The sequence below is a fragment of the Pelobates fuscus genome, chromosome 12 (assembly GCF_036172605.1).
Source record: "Pelobates fuscus isolate aPelFus1 chromosome 12, aPelFus1.pri, whole genome shotgun sequence".
Lineage (NCBI taxonomy): Eukaryota > Metazoa > Chordata > Amphibia > Anura > Pelobatidae > Pelobates > Pelobates fuscus.
Genome location: NC_086328.1, coordinates 31,574,149 through 31,595,649, shown reverse-complemented (window position 1 = coordinate 31,595,649; position 21,501 = coordinate 31,574,149). Strand labels below are relative to the sequence as shown.

Sequence of the window (21,501 nt, the reverse complement as noted above, 5' to 3'; positions counted from 1 at the left end):
GAAGCGCACCAGACTTCCCTGTGCCCTATGGGTGACCAGGGCCTCAGTGGCATATTCTCAGTATACTCTTGAGAGACTCTTTTTTTTTTTCTCTCCACAAGCTTAAAGGGATAATCCAGACGTGGACCTCTTGCTCAAGGTGCCTAGGGAGATATCATCTATTCCTCACTAATGATGCCTAACAAGGCTGAAACAATCGTCTGGGGTTGCTGTGTCTCTCGTGCAGAAGGAGCTTGCTGGCATTTCGGATCTGGACTGCCCGTATGGGTGGGACCAGTCTGATATGCTTCAGATATGTTCTCTCTGTAATGGCACAAGATTAGAAAAAAACTGCTTGAGATCTGAGCGGGGACCCACCGAAGGGCAGGCTATATCAGCTGACACTACTTTGAGACCAATGAATCCCCTGATATACCCCCACTGACAGTATGGGAGGCACACAAATGTGTAATCAGGGGGCATTACATCAAGGTATGCACACATGCAAGAGCGACCAGGCCTGATGCATGTCTGCACTGATGCGTGAAATCGATGGACTCAAAGACGCCCATAAACAGACTCTAGCGGACGACATATACCTTCTACTGACAGAGACACGGTGGCAACTGAAAGATATCCTATCGCAAGGTCTCCTGCTTACCCTTAAGAAGTCAGCTAGGTTATTTTTTGAACACTTAAATAAGACTGGGAGACTGCTGGGCCGACAGTTAAGAGAGACAACGTCAGTGCCATATCCATGAAGTCAGACCCAAGGGGAAAGGGGAGACTAGACTACCAGAGGGTATCTTGTAAGCATTCAAAGCATTTTACATGAATTATACAACCTAGCCCAATTCCATCAGGGAGAAGCTCTACAACGGAGATGCCGCATGATATCGGACTTTCTTGACCAGCACATCTCAAAGAGACTGCCGATTGAGGCAGCAGACGAACTCGACCAGCCCTTGACCATAGAAGAACTGCATGAGGCACTAAAGCACACTAAGACCCACCGGGCCCCGGAACCTGACAGCCTCCTCTTGGCCTACTTACACATGTTCCGTGATATCCTCCTCCCTAAACTCTTGAAGAGAATAAACTCCATCCACACCAGCAGGCAATTCCTGACAGACTCATTGGCCGCTATAGTGACAGTTATCCCAGAGGACGGCAAGGATCCATCCAACTGCGCAAGTTATCGTCCTATTTCGCTCTTGAACACGGACCTCAAAATATTTGCGAAAGCTATGGCCTGTGGCTCTCGAGGTTCTTCCCCGTTCTGATCGACTAGGTGGACTTAATCTGGGCAGGGAGGGCCGCGATGACGCCATTAGAGCACTTGACATTATCCACGCGGCCCAATCGTCTAAGAGGAAGGTGGTACTGCTGTCCACTAATGCGGAGAAAGCTTTTGACCGGGTGGACTGGCAGTATCTCACCTCCACGCTCCAGCAGATGGTGCTTTGGCCCAAATATGCGAGCATGGGTGCAATAGTTGTATACGACCCCCACAGCCCGTATACTAGTCAACGGAGCACTGACACCCCCTTCTCCGATCCGGAACGCATCAGGGGTGCCCCCTCCTGTTTGCCCTCTCATTGGAGCCATTTCTGGAGGTATTACGGGGTTTGCCATGGGGCGAAGGGAGCATCATGTGGCGGCCTATGCTGACGACATGCTTTTTTCCCTGGAGCAACCTGCGGTCACAGTGCCCAACTTACTGGAATCCTGTAGGCGGTTCGGGATACTATATATCTGAAAACTGAACATGGACAAGTCAGAAGTGCTCCACCTGTCAGGGACCCCCGACTCTACTGCACATACCCACGCACAATTCTCCTTCAATTGGTGCACAGACAAATTAAAATACCTGGACATCTAGCTAACGAGGGACCTCGTGGGTTACACCAGTTAATTACCTCCTGTTACTCGCTATACTACAAGCTGACATGCAACGCGGTTCAGCCGCATCAATGTGGTTAAGATGAATATCTTACCATGTAATGTGTACTTATTTCAGACGATCCCCATTCTAGTCCCTAGCTCCATCACGATGGCGATTAGACGCTTTGTGTGGAACCAGCGCCCCACCCGACTCCGGAGGCAGATTCTAGAGCTACCCAAGCACGCAGGGGGAGGGAGACTGGGCTCCCGTCTATCATGACATAGGAGGGTTTTGGAGCACTGGGCCGACTTTGCGCTTGGGCACAACCTTTATAGCAGTGATGGGTTGCACCTAAAGGAGAGGGTCTGCAGTGCTAGGGGATAGGATGGCTAGAAGGTTGGAAGAGATTTTAAACTAGTAGTGGGGGGGAGTGTCATAGCAATCTACAAAATGGAGATAGGACAAAAAGGAGATGGGCTTTAGCTCAGTATAAGGGGGGTGGAGATGGGGGGAGGGGCAAACTCGGAACAGAGAAGGTATGTAATGTTGATAATTCACAAAAAGTACAAGTGACTCATAATATTAAATGTATGCTTACTAATGCAAGGAGCCTAAATAACAAAATAGGGGAACTAGAGACAATAGCGTACACTAAACAATATGACATAAGCATAACTGAAACATGGAGGGACATGGCTGGGCAGTTAACTTAAATGGGCAAATGTTATTTAGGAAGAATAGGAAAACAAGAAGGGTGGTGGGGTATGTTTGTATGTCAACCATGAGTTAAAGTCAAATCTTAGGGATGTGGAGTGTGACAAGGAAAATGTGGAAGCTTTATGGGTAGCTATCTGCGTGAGGCAAACAAAGGGAAATCAATTATTGGTTGGGATAGATTAGAAACCACCTAATGTTAATAATTTATAAGGAAGAACAGCTGTTAGCGCAAATTGAGAAAGCTGCAAATCTGAGTAACACTTTAATTATTGGAGATTTTAATTACCCGGACATAAATTGGAATAGAGGGACTAGAACTCAGCAAAGAGAATTAGGTTTTTGAACTTGTTAAATGACAGCTTCATTTCACAACTTGTACAAGCACCAACTAGAAAGGACTCTTGCCTGGACCTGGTTCTAACAAACAACATTGATCTTTTGACCAACATTCAAGTAGTTGAGTGTAACGGAGCTTCCTGTACCCCAGTTGGGTACCTCCGCCGACTGATGCTCCTAGTGCTTACCGAGGGCTCCAAGCACCAGAAGTACTGTAGACCCCAGGAACCGCCGCAGCTTGGTTGGGATCTCGCCGTCTCCTACCCACCCTGGACCTATGACAAGGCTCCAGGTTCCAGTGGGTGAATCTCTCTTCCTTCAGAGAGCGTAGCAGGAACAGCTCTTACAAGAGCTAGTGATTATCCAAGGGAGTGATTATCCAAGGGAGTATGATGATCATAGCAATCCCTTGTAGTGATATAGCAATTACCCCCAATAAGAGATAAGACTCTAGATTGAGGGTAAAGTAGAACAGCAAGTTTAATAACACACACTGGTCTTTAACACAAGTTTTACAGCAAAGGTGCCGCCCATGTAGACCTAGTTGGGCATAGAGACACAAAACATGTAAGCCAATCAAAACAATGTAACAAGGAACGACACTCTCACATATATTACACAATCCCTCCCCTCTGCCTGTGATATAATTAAAGTAGCCAATACAATAACCTAATTATCCACAGGCATGAAAACACACATTTTCCCCAAAATACAGAAGACACCCCATAACATATCCCCATAAATCTTACATCCATGATAGCCCTGATCTGGGTGAACAACATATCCAAACATCACCCAGATCAGAGCAGGGGTTCAGGAAATTCCTGGAAGTCTCTTTTGACCGACTGCATGCACATTTTCATGCCCAAAACCGTTCCAGAGAATTAGGCTGTGCGGCCGGTCTATTTTCAATGTTAACAGTTCACTCCGAATGCACGAACGGGTGCCGTTTGTGCACCAAGTCCATGTTGAAGTGCCGTTCGAATTGTCGACCAGTGTTCGACTCCAGTCAAGAGTCAAAGTCCAGAGAAGGTAACGTTTCAGCAGTGTTCGTGCCGTCGCGTGTCTGATTTGAGTTCCATGAACTCAACGACAAAACACCGCGGACCTCGTTTGACTAAATAAAACGCCGCCACGTGTTCGAATGTCGAATAGCGGCCACTTCGGCGGTTTCCGAAGTGCCACTTCGAAAGTGTAGATCTGTTCCAACAGTATTTAAAGGGAGTCTCCAGTGCCAGGAAAACAATCAGTTTTCCTGGTACTGGAGGGTCCCTCTCCCTCCCACCCACCAATCCCCGGTTACTAAAGGGGTTAAAACCCCTTCAGTCACTTACCTGAGGCAGCGGCGATGTCCCTCGTCGCTGTCTCCTCCTCCGCGCCGCTCCTCCTCTGCATTGCGTCGGCCGGTGGGCGAGACTGATCCCGCCCTCTGGCCGAGGAGACCGCATGCGCAGCAATGCCGCGCATGAGCATTAGCGCTCCCCATAGGAAAGCATTGAAAAATAATTTCAATGCTTTCCTATGGGGAAATGAGCAACGCTGGAGGTCCTCACACAGCGTGAGGACGTCCAGCGACGCTCTAGCACAGGTTTCCTGTGCTATGAAGGAGGAAGTGACCTCTAGTGGCTGTCTAGTAGACAGCCACTAGAGGTGGAGTTAACCCTGCAAGGTAATTATTGCAGTTTATAAAAAACTGCAATAACTACACTTGCAGGGTTAGGAGTAGTGGGAGTTGGCACGGAGACCACTCCAATGGGCAGAAGTGGTCTGGGTGCCTGGAGTGTCCCTTTAAAGAGGCAGAAACAGTGCATTAAAACCAAATAAGTCACAGGGACTATAATCCCAAGGTAAAAGGCTGGCCATGCGTCCTCTCCAAAAACCAGTGGCAAAGTGGCTTTCGCCACAGTGAGCACTTGGGAAATAGTGATCACAATATAGTGTCCTTTGAAATAAACAAAGCACATGAGGTATAGTAAAATATATAAGTTTAAAAAGGCCAATTTCAGTAAGTTAAGGGCAGCTTTACAATATATTGACTGGCATAAACTCTTTAGTGAAAAGAACACTGAGGATAAATGGAAAATCTTCCAACAAATATTAGAAAGGTACACTTCTCCGTATGTTCCATTGGGTAATAAATATAAAACAAACACATTGAAACCAATGTGGCTTAGTAGAGAAGTAAAAGATTAAAAATAAGAAAAGGGCATTTAAATCATTTTTAAATTGGACAAATCAGATGCATCCTATAAAAGATATAAGGAATCCAAGAATGCATGCTAAAAAGCGATTAGATTCGCTAAACTTCAAAATGAAAAAATGATAGCCAAAGAGAGCAAAACCAAGCCCAAAGCATTCTTTAAGTACATAAATTCTAAAAAAAACTAAAAAATTAAAGTGTAGGTACACTAAAAACTGGAACCGGGGTTAATGAAGACCAGGAAAAGGCAGGAATTTTAACTAACTATTTCTTCTCCATATATATTAAAGAAGAACCCATGGCATTAGATGTGCAAATGATTGCTGATAAAACTTGCAGAAACTAAAGAAAGTTAATATAAACAAAGCTCTAGGGCCTGACCGTATCCATCCACGGGTACTTAAGGAACTAAGTGTAGAAATAAGTGAACCTCTGTTTTTAAACTTTCAAGATTCTTTTCTTTCAGGAAGTGTTCCGGAGGATTGGAGGAAGGCAGATGCGGTTCCTATATACAAAAAGGGTTCAAAATCCTTGCCTGGAAATTATAGACCTGTGAGCTTAACTTCTGTGGCTGGAAAAGTATTTGGAAGGTTATTAAGGGATGATATTCAAGAATTCCTTGAGAAGAACATGGTTATCAGCAAAAATCTGCATGATTTTATGAAGCACAGGTCGTGTCAAACTAACTTGATTGCGTTCTACGAAGAAGTAAGTATAAGTATAGATCAGGGTGTTGCAGTGGATGTGATCTATTTGGATTTTGCCACGGTATTTGATATAGTTCTACACAATAGATTAGTGTTCAAACTCAAAGAAAATCGGTCTAGATGAAAATGCTTGTTCTTGGGTAGAACATTGCCTATTTTTAGGCCAATGTTCTACCCAAGAACAAGCATTTTCATCTAGACCGATTTTCTTTGAGTTTGAACACTAATCTATTGTGTAGAACTATATCAAATACCGTGGCAAAATCCAAATAGATCACATCCACTGCAACACCCTGATCTATACTTATACTTACTTCTTCGTAGAACGCAATCAAGTTAGTTTGACACGACCTGTGCTTCATAAAATCATGCAGATTTTTGCTGATAACCATGTTCTTCTCAAGGAATTCTTGAATATCATCCCTTAATAACCTTCCAAATACTTTTCCAGCCACAGAAGTTAAGCTCACAGGTCTATAATTTCCAGGCAAGGATTTTGAACCCTTTTTGTATATAGGAACCGCAAAGAGTTGTCATTAATGGTAAATTTTTAAGCTGGACAGAGGTGGCAAGTGATGTCCCTCAGTGTTCTGTTCTGGCACCCCTTCTATTTAACATGTTTATAAATGATCTTGAAGACAGCATTGAAAGTCATGTTTCAGTGTTTGCAGATTACACAAAACTCTAAAGTAATACAATGTGAGCAAGATGCTGCATAGGGATTTAGACTGGGGGACTGGGCACTCAAAAGGCAGATAAAATTTAATGTTGAAAAATGCAAAGTTATGCACTTCGGCATAAAGAATGAACAAGGAACGTATACCCTTAATGGAAGCAAATTAGGGATAACACACGAAAAAGGACTTGGGAATTGTTAAAGACAACAAACTATGTAACAATGTGCAATGTCAATCAGCAGTGGCTAAGGCCAGTAAGGTATTGTCATGCATGAAAAAGGGCATTCATCCTCAGGATGAGAATATCATTTTGCCTCTTTATAAATCACTGGTAAGACCACATATTGAATATGCTGTGCAATTTTGGGCACCTGTTCTATAGAAGGATATTATGGCACTAGAAAAAGTGCAGAGGCGGGCTACAAAATTAATAAAAGGAATGGAACATATCAGCTATGAAGAAAGGTTAACAAATTTAAACCTCTTTAGTTTAGAAAAACGTCGCTTGAGAGGGGATATAATACCACTATATAAATATATTCGCGGCCAATACAAACCATTGTGTGGAAATCTATTCACAAACAGGACTTTACATGGGACACGAGGTCATGCGTTTAGACTGGAAGAAAGAAGATTTCATCTAAGGCAAAGGAAAGATTTTTTTTTTACTGTAAGAACAATAAGGATGTGGAATTCTCAGACTGATGAAGTGGTTTTATCAGAGTCCATACAGATGTTCAACAAGCAACAAGATGCATACTTGCAAAAACAGAATATTTAAGGATATAATTTTTCAATGTAGGGTAATAGCTGCTTGATCCAAGGATAAATGACTGCCATTCTGGAGTCATGAAGGAATTTTTTTCCTAGCTTGTTGCAAAATTGGAAGTGCTTCAAACTGGGTTTTTTGCCTTCTTGTGGATCAACAGCAAAAAACAAATGTGAGGAAGGCTGAACTTGATGGACACAAGTCTCTTTTCAGCTATGTAACATACTATCAGGCCGCGCACTTACATAGATTTCTGGACTGGCACGCTCACCCATCTAAGAAACAATGGGTAGACATGGAAGTCCAACAGGCAGACGGCAAAATACCATCCGCACTGTGGTCGGGAAACTTAACTATAGGCTCCCTACGAATTAACCAAATTCTCCTTATGCTCATTGCCCTTTCGTGGTTTCATCCTGATGGTAATCCGAGAGTGCGTTCCTGATCTTGATTTTCTGCTTTTTGATTTTGGCTTCGTTTTAAATTCTGGTATCCCTGACTTTTGGCCTTCCCTCATCATTGTGTCTGATTCTGTGTTCCTGACCTCGGCAAGTATTTTGACTATTCTTGGATACGTTAAGTCCGGCCATTCTAAGGTCCGGTTATACGTTATCCTTAGTCCTAATTGTGACACAGTTCAGAGTGCTGGATCAACTTGTAATCCTGACACCTGGGTAGCGACACAAAGCAGCGTTACAGTCTATCAGCCACACAACATATGTGGCAGGAGCAGGAGTTGCCTATCAGGTGGCGAATGTTTAAGGCCTACATGCCAGATCTTTCTTATGCAAGTTTCCCGATGTTACATGATCTAACTGATGTACCATGGTTTACTATTTAACACAAATGTAATTACAGTCTTGTTTTCTTTCCCCATTCGATAATACTTCTCTATTAAAAAATACTAAATCAAATTTCAAAAATAAAATGTACTGCAGAAACCATTAGCCTTGTGATCAAACCAAGGTAAACAAGATTAAACAAAGTAAAGCCACATTGAGCATGGACAAGGCTCTCCACAAGGCGAGCCAGATAGTGACAACTGCATACACGTCTGGTGTAGACTGTTAAGGTATTAATAGTATTGCTGTTGCTGGATTCCATCTGGGAGGTGCACATCCTGCTGCAAAGAGCCCAATGGAACATAGAGAGTCCTGTGGCAGTCTCAGGGTAACCAGCAATGCCATCGCTTCAGTATGGTTGTGTATTATATGCTTATCATCGCCTTTAAGGACCATGTGCGTGCCATCCACCGGCAGTACTGGATGTTATGCTTTCTGAGAAAGGTTGTAAATGGAAGTAGCGATCTTCTCCAGGCCAATGTACTTCTCGAGCGGTCTTTGTAAAAGGTGAGTGACATTGATTCAAAGTCATATGGTATGCATTCTAAAATGGCCTCCAGGACCGTGGCCCTGTCTCTGACACTCTGGAATTTGACCTATAGGTCCCTATGTGCAGCGGCTGGAGCCTTAGATAACTTGGGCACTCAAAAGAATCCGTCTAGCCCTATCCATCCAGCCCTGGGTATTAAAGCACTACACTGCACAACAGCATGGACCGTCATGCGGTCATTAAGTGGTTAACGTTTTTTAAAGTTTACGTCATATGAAACGCTTTTAAGGTATAGCCTTGCATACAATGCAAATTAATTGAATTTGGGTTGAGTGTCGGACAGCAAAAACACATCCACCCCTTCATGAAGTGAATACTCCGTGCATTGAATTATGAGACGAAGGGTGTGAACAGCACACCATGAGGAGATGTTAGCACCGGTATTAGGAAATGCTTTGGTGGTAAGCGTTTAAGTTGGCTATACTCCAAAGTAATGTTCATAATTTCCAAAGGTTCTCTAAGTCACTCTTGGCACCTTTTAGGGCTAAATTAGAAGAGTAAATTGAATGATCCATTTGACTGATCATAGAACACTTTGGTTTGAATGTCTCAACTTACTAAAGGCACACAAACCACTTCATCTCAAAGAGCCGGTCTGGGTTCAGTGATCCTGTTATTTAACTCTTTGTAGAAACAGCAATGTTTACATTAGTTACATACACCTCAACAGGTTGTCTTTCTGAAAGCCTCTTGAGGTGCTTCCATATCCACAACAGCAATTGATTGGAGGTGCACCGTTTTTTGCCATACATTCATATCGCTTTCCCATTGCTTCTCTAGAAGAAGCATTTGATTTGATGAGTTCACGATAGAGTCAGTAGACACACATACAAAGATAGAGGTGGAAGTGGGCAGACACAGCAGAGGTGGTCTTGGTGCTGGAAAGGGGAGTAGACAGGGTGAGAACAACAGAAGTGAACTTATAGTCCTGAATAAATTCTTGTTATATTTGGGACTTTACACTGATAGCCACATTAAAACCACTTGTCTAATATCACGTAAGACCCACTTTCCAAAACAGCTCTTTTAATCCAACAAGTTGTGAGGTGTGGCCTCCATATAGCAGATTTGTTTTACCAGCACATCCCACAGGTTATCAATTGGATTGAGAACTGGGGAATTTGGAGGCCACGGAAACACCTTGAACTCTTTGTTATGTTCTTCAAACTATTTCTGAACAACTTTTGCAGTGTTGCAGGATGCATTATCCTATTGAAAGAGACCACTGCCACAAGGGCACACCATTGCCAGGAAGGGGTGTACGTGGTCTGCAGCAATCTCTAGCGGATGGTGTCAAGGTAACATCCACAAAAAAGCCAGGACCCATGGTTTCCAGCAGAACATTGCCAAGAGCACAACACTGCCTCTGCCGGTCTGCCCTCTACTCATAGTGCATCCTGCTGCCATCTCTTCCACAGGTAGACAACACACATGCACCTAGCCAAAGACATCATCTAAAAAAAAATGTGATTCATCAGACTAGGCAACCTTCTTCCGCTGCTCATTTGTCCAGTTCTGATGCTCACGTTGAAAGTGCTTTCTGTGGTGGACAAGAGTCATCTTGGGCACTTTGACTGACTGAGGCTTGGCAACCCCATATGCAGCAAACTACGAAGCACAGTGTGTTTTGACACATTTCTAACATGGCCAGCTCAGTTTTTCAGCAATTTAAGCTACAGTACCTCTTCTGTGTGCCGATGACCCTGATACCAGTTTACTGATTGTCCTTATTTGCATCACTTTTGATAGGAACTGACCACTGCATACCAGGACCACCACACAAGACCAGCCATTTTAGAGATGCTTTTACCCAGTCATCTCATCTCGCTATCACTATTTGGCCCTTTTTAAAGTTACTCAGATCTTGTTTACCCATGTTTTCCTGCGTCCAACACCTGAAATTCAAGAACAGACTGTTCACTTACTTCCTTATGTATCCCACCCCTCGACAGGTGCCATTGTAAAGATATAATCAAAGTTTTTCACTTCACCTGTCAGCGGTTTAAATATTGTAGCTGATCAGTGTAGGTTACTTTTAAAGCCAAACAGATATGATTTGGTTCAAATAAAAGGTATTTTTCCTTTAACATTTAAATACTGTATTGTCTTTTAACTCTAACCTCTCCACTATCATGGGGGTAGTCTGACCTTTTTTTTTTTTTTTTGGCCTTTGTCAATGTTTCTGCAGGACATTTCTTAAGTACTATAGCTAACAATGTCTTCAAGAAGGCTACAAAAATAGAACACTTATAATACTTAATGACCACGTCCCATTTTGATTTTAGAGACAGATTCCATTCAAGAGGTACAGTGTGGTTTCTAATTTTTGAAGACTGAGAGTCATATGATTTAAATGGGAAACTGAGAAATAAAGAGGAATTTGGAAGGTCCCTATGTAATTGAACAGACAAATCATCATTTGACAAGTCTTGAAGTCGTTTTTCTTAGCGCCAAAGAATAACAAAGCCTTGCAGACACTAGCAATAATTAAAGAGCCCTAAAACGATGGCTCCATATATTTTATTTACGATACTGACATTTTGGTTTTTTTGTCGAATTTTAGAATTTGATATTGTATTCTATTTTACCCATGTCAGCACTAAGAGTACCATCAACAAGACCTGTGTAAAATGTGTTTAGAACGGTTCATCCAACACAAAATCCTTTTGATTCATGCCCGAACTCAAACTAATTGATTAATCCAAGGATTACCTGTGGAGTTTAGTTTAAATGAAAGCTGTAGTGTTAAGAATACAAAGTTGTATTACTAGCACTATAGTATCCCTCTGTCTTTCCTCCCTCCTTCCCCGTCCATGTAAATAGTTAAAAAACCCTTTTGTCACTTACCACATTCCAGCACCGATGTCCCTCGTATTGTGAGTCAGACTCTGCATCCACTCCTCCTTAGCCAGCGTGAGGGGGTGGACCTAATTTGCATGATCGGTGAGGATGACCAGTGCCAGTTCGCAGACAAAAAGTCGACTAAAGACCCAGAAGCGCCTCTACTGTCTGCTTACCTCATCACAACGAGCGGTGTCATCTGGTCCCTGTCTCCAGACTGGCAGTGTGTCTGACGCGGCACGCTCCAGAGCAGCTTCCTTATATGTGTGCTGCACCCGGTCATGTGACCCAGCACACAGTGATGTCCTCAGAGACCACAAGGGAGGGAAGAAACTCCTCCCACGTGCACTTGGTATTTAGATTTCCTGGTTACTGATATTTGGCTTTGTCTCTCATTATTCCGTCTTGGTTTCCCTTGACACCAGCTCGTGTATTGACTATCCCTTTTTGCATAACCCAAATTCTCTCTCCTATCTGCGTGTTAGGGTTCCCTAGTGAACATTACAACGCCTCCACTAGAGGTCAAGTTAATGCTGCAAGCTAATTATTGCAGTGTCTCAAAAACTGCAATAATTACATTTGCAGGGTTAAGGGGACAAGGACACTGCATCCGGACTATGAGATGAGATGAAGTGGTCTCTGTGCATATAGTGTCCCTTTAATGAATAAGACTCCATCGGTGAATCACGGGCAAATCAATTCATTTGCGTGTGGTTTAAAAGGATTTTGATTTGGACAAACTGGCCAAAACAATTTTTTTGTGAGTTTACCATCAACTGACCAACACCTGTGATCACTACGGGAAGTAGCAAAGCAGTGATATGGAGAGCAGCAGAACTTACCTGCTCCAGCGATAGATACATATATTAGTGAAAAATGTGTATATTATCTTTAGCTAAATATATTTGCAAAACAGGTTAAACCCTTTCAAAACAAGAAAGCATCAAGTCTTTTCCATCGCCACATTTCCAGTAAAACATTAAGTGAAAACAGCAGAGTAAAGATGACATATTTGACAGCAAACCTTTAAATATTATGACACAAGAAAAGCCTACACAACTACTCAATGATAAAAAAGTAATCAAATTGTGGTTTGGACAGAACGAGGGATTTAGCACTGCCTGGGGTACATGATTCATATTTCCCTACATATCACTAACTGCTCTGGATTGTCAAGACATTGGGAGAAATTGAAATTGAAATATGGTGCAAGGTACTGTAGCTGCAAAATAAAATAATAACAATAGATTATGAAAATCGCCAAAGAATCTCATTATTGATCAGTTTGTCTGCCAGCTGATTGATGGGAGAGGATGTCGGTCTACCTCACAACTATGCCACTTAAAGACAGACATGAAGGAACGAATATCGCTGGATGTTTGGACAAGGTCGCTGCAGCGTTTGAAATCCCCCCCCCCCCCCCCCGAAAAATCATTGCAATTGTACACTACAATGGTGCAAATATTATGGTTGCTGCACACTTTGTGAAGTAGAAGCATGGCTGGACCATTATCTGCGGCACTGGCCTCACCTTCTGAACGGTGATCGCTGCTGCATTGAAGAATGCAAGTGGTGAAAGAACATTTGGGACTGCAAGAGGTCTTGATGAACATTTTAAAAATAGCAAGCTAACCAGCAGCAAGCTGAAAAATACAGTGAAAAATGGGAACATTTGAGCAAGAGCTAGTTCAGGAAGTAGATAAAAGATGGATCAATGAAACAATACGCTCTACAGGAATATCTAACGGATTAAGTAAAGATGCCTGTAACTGCAATGCTGTCGGACCCATCCATCATGCAAAGGAACAAACACTATCTTGACTTAAAACAGGTCCACTGAGGATGCTGCCTTAGTGTCATCTCCAGTGAAGCCTTTTCAAGCCACTGCAACACAGTGGCTCCATGGCTGATGGAAGGGGATTATTTCAGACCAAGAACCAAACACAGTGATTCTCTTCTTTGCCCTGGACCAATGGGTCAGAAGGCTGAAAACTGACACCTGAAAAACTTATAAATCCAAGCAAAAGTGCAAACAGAGGCATTTGCAGTAAGAAGTGAGATGGGACAATAGCAGAAGCAAATGACCACCTCAATCGTAACTACAGTGGCTGGCCATTCAACCTTTGCCACTTCGATAAGCTCATTCCTTGAGTATGAAAGTGCAGTGAGGAAGAGAATAAAGAGTAACAACCCAAGGAGGACATCAACAGCCAAGTTAGAAATGAGGTCCAATCTTTGTTGAGAGGCTTATTTCCAAAGAAAAAACACATTTCTTTGGTGGAGAGCTAACAAAGATAAATATATCTTCTTGACAAAATTATACTAATGCATTGCAGGCACTTCAATACCATCTGAGCACCTCGTCTAGTCTGTAGGCATGATAGCTTGGAAAAGGAGAACCAACCTCAGCCAGGAGCATGTGGACAACTGGACATGTTGATATTTTTGAGTTTTAAATTAAAGTTTATGGAAGAGTGAATTGCAGAATGTTAGAACCAGTGGGAGAACACGGATATAAGCATTTTGTGGTTTTGGTTTGCTTAAATTATAAAATGTGCCCTTTACTTAAACATAGGAAAAAAACGTCATGGATGTTATGTTAATTATAGGGGGAAACATTTTTTTACATTTTTTATTTTATGTGATTAATCGAAAAAAATAATCAGCCAGTCGATCATGAAAATAATTGTTAGGTGCAGCCCTACAAAATATTAAAAGTGGACAATCACCATGGAAATCTGTAAGACCAGCAGACATTGCTCCTCATTGTATCACTTTTCAGAATGTACTCTGATAAATCTTCCCTATTGGGTTTGAAGGACATGTGAACAGAATCACGGAAAACGTGTTATTGAAAAAATTGTAGATGACTACTAGCATTTGATTTAAATATGTGGGAATGCAGTGAATCAAAAGAAATCAGTTACTAGACATCCTCTTGACTGCAGAACATAATTATAATAAACTTCTCCCTGTCACTTGCTGTATTGGTAACCGCAAAGATTTATGGAATCAGCGGTTCAGTTACCACAGGGTAACTGCTATTTCGCTTTACCCTCAGTAGACTATTCTACCTGAACTAGTATGCATTTTCCTTGCAAAAGTATTTGGACCCCTGACCAAATCTCTCGTGTCACTTTACTGAAAGTTGTACACTGGCCTTTCTTCCCGCATGATACAATTTTATCACAATGTAACTGTAAATCAAACTTAATTTCACTTTAGAAAAAGGTATTCAAGAAATATAAGAAAACGAAATATTTACCTTGCATACACTGATCAGCCACAACATTAAAACCACTGGACCATGGAGCAATGTAAGAAAATGACAGAAATATTCAAGAATTGGTTTGAGTGACATGACAAAGAGTTCAAGGTGCTGCGTTGGCCTCCAAAATCTCAAGATCTCAATTTGATTAAGCATCACAAATCCGATCCATTTAGGCCCAACCTAGCAACTTGCAGGACTTAAAAGGATCTGCTGCTAACGTCCTGGTGCCAAATACTACAGGGCATGTTCAGAGATCTTGTGGAGTCCATGCCTTAATACATTAGAGCTATTTGGAAGCACGAGCAGGACTTAAATGATATTAAGCAGGTGATTTTAAGGTTGTGGCTGATCACTAAGTATTCAGTAGAATACCTGCTCTAATGAGGTTATACTGTTTGGGTGGACTAGGTATCCTGTTTACACTGTTCTGAAGGAATTTTGGCAGTTTCTTCTTCACAATTAGTGCAGGTATTAAAGATGGTTGGACGCTGCTCGTGGGCCCACAATTTTAAGATGGTTTCAAAGATTTTCAGTAGAAATGAGGTCAGAACTTTTACGATACAAATGTTCTCATTTTGGCCTTTCACCATTCCAATATTGCTTTGATGCAGTTTTTGAGACGATTGCCATACTAAAGAAAACATTTCTAATCAATGATGATGGTAGACATCTCTACAATGTGATGCCTATGGATTGGCCATATCGTGGCCAAGTGGAAACCGGATTCCTAGTCAAATAAGTCAAACTCTAGGTATGCTTTTAAGAGGTATTTTTTTGAGTAAGAGTTTCTTTCTTGAGAGAGCAATTGAGGGGTTGTAGGCTTCTCTTGCAAATCTCCTTTTTGCTAAACCATGAAGTTATGACAAATCTTATTTTTGTTGCAATCACAAGGCTCAAGAGCATCCAACAAACTTAATATGTTGCACACATTTCCTAAAATATCCATAATTCCAATTAGACTTCAGCTTGGTCTTCATGTTCTATTGGATTCACAGGTTAAAGAGCCCTCAGTCTTTAAAGTATTCTCATGAGGAAAGCAATGGCATACACCTCTCTCCTTTGGGCAAGTCTTACCTTTTGTGTAACATGGGAAGCTACTGCAATGATTTTATTTGTATTTACTTCAAGATAATGGCGAACATAAAACCAAAGTCTCTTAAACGAATTGAGTTTTAATTTCTGTGTGTTAAAATGTAATGCAGAATGGAGTGTCCCATCTGTAGTCCACTGATAAGACAGAACTGGTCATTTAACCATCTGTGCAAATAATCAAATGCATTCTGCTCTAAAGTAAAAATGAGGGCTCTGTTAATTCTACAAACTTAACATTTTCTACAAAAGAAAAGTGGTAGCTCATGTGAACTAAATCCAACCATCTAGTTTCCCCCTTTTTTCCTTTGATCACAAACTTTTGCTCTAAAAACAAGTGTATAAATAATGGCGCAATTGGAAGTCCAAAGGAAGAGATATACACAGTACACATGTATACAGTACACATACAGATCTCTGAATGGGCATGATACAGGTTAAAAAAAATTAGGCATATTTGAAACTTTTATATTTATTTTTTACAGTAAAGGACAGCTGTATATCAATAAAGTGATACAAACAAATGCAAAACATTTTTAAAAAATGTTTTAAGCGTGCCGCTTTTGCACAATTTTTATTTTATAAACATTGATAAAATACATAATTTTATCACTTTTCTTTGAGCCATAGCTGGTGCACAGTTATGTATTTTTATAAGCAATATATTTCTATATAAACAGCACCAATTTTGTTATAACTGTATCACCTTTCTCATAGAAATACTTTTATATCTAAAATGTATTTATGTTTTACTCTCTGGCCTCAGTCACCCCATTAAGGGCTTATTTCACATGTCAAGTCATATACTCATGTGTTTTAATCAGGACAGTGGGCCTATCTAAGACAGGGATTGAGCCATAGCTATTACGAAGGAATAGACCTGTACTCAAGGAATTTTGAAACCATTTTGAGATTCTGTGTTCTGAATCATTAATTCTCAAAATATGTTAGCAATGGGTTCTGTTAAAGACCAAGCAAGATAACACATTACAAAAAGTTTAATTGGTTACCATAACAAAAGTATAATGTACGATGAATAAAAATGGTTGAAGGTGGCATTACTGTTAAAATGTTTGTATATCGGAGGCGGGGCCTGACCATCAAGCAGAGCAGTCGCATGGTGGAGGAGCTCCCGTCGTGCAGGCTGTTTACAGGTAAATACTAACTGATCTCATGCTTGAATTGATGCCGGGACGTGCTACCCTGGTGATGCACCGGATACCAGAATCGAGTGTTTCCCGTAAGAGACAACCCAAGGTGGCAAGCCGCGGGCTGCGATGGACGGAGCAGGGGGTAGACGGCCGCTCTCCCCGCTCCTACGCTGGAGGTACAGAGCTGCCGACTACCCGCTCGCCCCCCTTGGGACCGGCGGGGGTGATCCCGGTCCAACCTTTCCAGGCAGCAGGGCTACAAAGCGAGCTGACAGCGGAGCATACAGGGCAACTCCAAGCTACACAGGCTCATAAAATGGCGGATGCCGCGTGCTTTCCAAACTGCCACACTGACAGACACAGCATCCTGGCTAAACTCGAATTCATACTAGACGCCTTCTGGGCACGAATGGCAAGCAAAGAGCGACACACCGAAGCACCAGTGCACAAACCCAATGCAAAGCCCACACGTACCCACCGCAACGGGCCTCGCCCGACGGGACCCAAAAGATGGTGCCGAAAACGGAGATCCCACCTGCTTACACGCAAACAGGCAAGATCAAGCCACCCAGCGATCACAGCCCAAATCGGCACACAAGCTCACCTCAGACCCTGCATAAAGCAGAGATCCAAGCAGCAACCAGTAACAAGCAAACTTCCCACAGAGCCCCAATCCTACTCGTCATCATGGAGAGTCTCAGAGCGCCAACAGGAGATCCTACGTACCTGCAGCCTTAAATCAAGCTCCCACAGCGACGGGCAGACAAGACAGCACCTGGATCCCACAACGCTGCACCTTGCGGTGCCTCAGCAGGATCTTCAAACACCCCCAACACCCTTCAATGCGCTGGGTATCGGATGATAAAGAACTCACAAACTGGGACACATAGAGGTACAAGCCCAAAGCCTCTAATACAATAGACGCTGTTCATACCACGCTGAAACATCCTGAACAGTGACTTTCCAACGACATAGAACTTTAAAGCAATATTCACTGTTTACTCTTGTTAATTGTTTAGCACTCACATAATATTAATCCCACACTTGCATAGCGCCTCACAGCACGCACCAGCCATGCACCCAAATAGCCTGTCACCTATTAACATTACGATGGCATACCTGCCTGCCTGGCAGTTTGCATACTTAACTCTCATGTTTACTTCTTCCCATCCTCACAATCTAACACTACTCCCACAAACTGAATGTACCAGCTAACAACAACAATACAAAAATGTGCCTTGTAATCGAATGACCCGCATGTTTAGCGAGGAAAACGCATGAGGACTGCTCTCGGGGCACCTCACGCCTGCTTGTAACTTTTATGTGCACGACAAAAATAAAGAATAAAAATTTTTTTTAAAAAAAAGTTTGTATATCCCCTAAAAATACAGGAACTGTCAGCCATTGAAAGCAATGATTCTGAGGATAGACACATCTTCTGCACATATATCCCCCAAACAAAATGCAGAATCCAACATCAGCGTTTACAGTTAAACAGCTCAAAAAGTTAACTAGTCGGAACCGTAAACTATTTGTAAGACAAAGTACTTGACTGGATGAATTGATTTCTGCTTAGAGCATCATTATATTTTGCCGAGGATTTCTGGAAACCAATCAATCCGATCACATCCCTTATCATTTGTAAAAAAAAAAAAATCAAGCGGTCACATATCACTTTGTCAACCATGTCGCTCCCTCTCTGACAGTGGTCTGCTCTATAATATTAGCACGAGGTTAGAAATACATCCTTATTGAAGCAGCGCGCTGGATAAGCCAGCATCATTTGTCACCTGTCACAAAAAAACTGTGCTTATATACTATATGAAATATATTAGACTATTATTTATGATTACGAGAAAACGACAGCTCATACAGGAGCTGGACGACATAGGACAACAGAATTCAACCCGACATTAATATTGCAAATAAATACATTATTATTTAAGGCAATGAGATTATGCAGGGGATACAGGTCAGTTTGAATTGTACAGCGATGCCCTTAGCACTGTGCTCTGGGTTTAAACGTATTGCAAAGGCACAGATGGCAAAATATACTTCCAGATGTTTTTGTACCACAGTCCCCAATATGTAGCACAGCCATCCTCTAATGGGAGTAGCAGTCCAACGGTCATACAATTGGTATTTCTGCCCAGAAGAAAGCCTAAAGCTCTACAAACATAGACTCAGATATAAACACCTGTAACCCTTTTTTCCCCCCAACCTTTTGGAGGACCTCAAAATGCCCACAAAATATTTGTGATTGCGCCACATTGTATCCTTGCCACCCTGAAAATTTGGGGCATGGGCTATATCAGTATCACTAACAGTTCACCATTTTAAACAATACATTAATATTTGTCTAGCTCAAATAATAAAAAAAAAAAAAAAAAAGATTCAGCCATTCACTGTAAAGGTTAAGTAAAAATCTTTGACAATCCTGACAGGTCACTGATCAAGAGGAGGTTACAATATTAATAATAATTAAAAGGTGTAGCACCTTTTGATATACATCAAATATACATGTAGACAATCTGCATCACATACAGGACTGTGGAGAAAGATGATGCTGGCTTCCTTTAAAAGTTCACCTTCCCACATGTCTTCCACACAAATACTTCCCCTGTCAAATAGGTTCTACAGCAGCTGTGGAACTGTAAACCCTACCTGCCTGTATTAGGGGGTTTAATTTCCCAGGACCTCTCTTTATGGAGCAGGTCACTGCAGTCTCTCAAGAGGTGGTGCAGCAGCAGCAAAACGACTGCACTAAAGCTCCCACGTGGCCTGTAAGAGGGGAGAGGAAGGGGTACACAGCTTCACTCTGCCACCTGAGCATCCACACATCTCTCCCTATACAGGTAACATGGGGGCATTTAAACACACTGCCCTACACCAGGGATGGTCAAGAGGTGGACTCCAGCTTTCCCAAAACTACAACTTCCATTATGCTCAGCAAGCTTAAAGGCTGGCTTAGCATCATAGGAGTTGTAGTCCTGGAAAAGCTAGTTCTACCTTTGGGTCACCCCCTGATATAGACTGTCCCCAACCAGATACCTGGCAATAAACCCCCTCCCGCCTCCCCCCACCTAGCAGCATGGAGCCTCACTTTACACCATGTTTAAAGCCCCTCTCTTCCTACCTGGACCCCCAAATCCTCCCCAGGGCAGTAAGTCCTGAGCTCTCCCAAGGCCTGTACATGCAAAGTGCACAGAGCTCCAGCCCCCCTCCCCCTGCCTTCCCCAGCTCCCCCCAGTGGAGGAGCAGCGCCCAGGGGTGCTGTGTGTACCTCGTACAGGTCCCCAGAAGCCATGCCGGGAGCGGGCTGCGCGCTGTGAGCACCGGGCTGGGTGTGCAGAATGACAGGGCTCGGGGTGTCAGTGTGTGCGCAGAATCACTGTACGCAGGCGGCTGGAGAACCAGCTCTGGAGCAGAGCGGAGCGGAGCGGCCACGGGGAGTCCCAGCTCCTGCCCTGCTCACTGTGCGAGGACAGCCACCAGGGGGCGCTCTGCGTCCGGGGCTAAGGATGGGACGGCCAATGGGAGCCCGTGCGGGAGTCACTGCCTGAGCTCATCTGCTGCTATAGACCTTCATGTACAGTCTGGGATAGGGGGACATAGAGAGCCTGGCTAGCTCCCTGCATGTACAGCCTGAGTATATCCCTGCATGTACAGCCTTGCCATATTACTGCATGTACAGCCTGGCCAGCTCCCTGCATGTACATCCTGAGTATATCCCTGCATTTACAGCCTGAGTATAACCCTGCATGTACAGCCTTGCCATATTACTGCATGTACAGCCTGAGTATAACCCTGCATGTACAGCCTGAGCATATTACTGCATGTACAGCCTGAGTATAACCCTGCATGTATAGCCTTGCCATATTACTGAATGTACAGCCTGAGTATAACCCTGCATGTACAGCCTTGCCATATTACTGCATGTACAGCCTGAGTATATTACTGCATGTACAGCCTGAGCATATTACTGCATGTACAGCCTGAGTATAACCCTGCATGTATAGCCTTGCCATATTACTGAATGTACAGCCTGAGTATAACCCTGCATGTACAGCCTTGCCATATTACTGCATGTACAGCCTGAGTATATTACTGCATGTACAGCCTGAGCATATTACTGCATGTACAGCCTGAGTATATCCCTGCATGTACAGCCTGAGTATATCCCTGCATGTACAGCCTGGCCATCTCCCTGCATGTACAGCCCGAGTATATCCCTGTATATATAGCCTGAGTATCTCACAGTATGTACATGCATTTCTTGGGCTACTGTAGCTCATAGCACAGAAAGTGGCCATCTCCCCTTCCCTGCATGTTGACCTTGGGCTAGCGGAGCAGACCAAGCCTTGCTATCTCCCCTTGCCCCCATGTGCAGCCCTGGCTAGGGGAGCTCAGAGAGTAGACAGCAGCTTGTCAGACCTCAGCTGATTCAGAAACTCTTGCTATGGAGTTGTTAGTCTTGTTGAAAACTA

The 21,501-nt window shown here is 42.9% G+C and overlaps 1 protein-coding gene across 1 annotated transcript in view; it reads right to left on the bottom strand.

The window, feature by feature from the left end:
* The window catches only part of CDYL2 (chromodomain Y like 2), a 63,597-nt gene extending 43,191 nt beyond the window's left edge, over nt 1-20,406 (bottom strand). Inside the window, exon 1 of the mRNA XM_063437257.1 lies at nt 20,298-20,406. Within this exon, the coding sequence (XP_063293327.1) occupies nt 20,298-20,321 (24 nt within the window). The 5' untranslated portion in view covers nt 20,322-20,406. The remainder of the gene's footprint in view (nt 1-20,297) is intronic.
* Nucleotides 20,407-21,501: the final 1,095 nt, after the last annotated feature.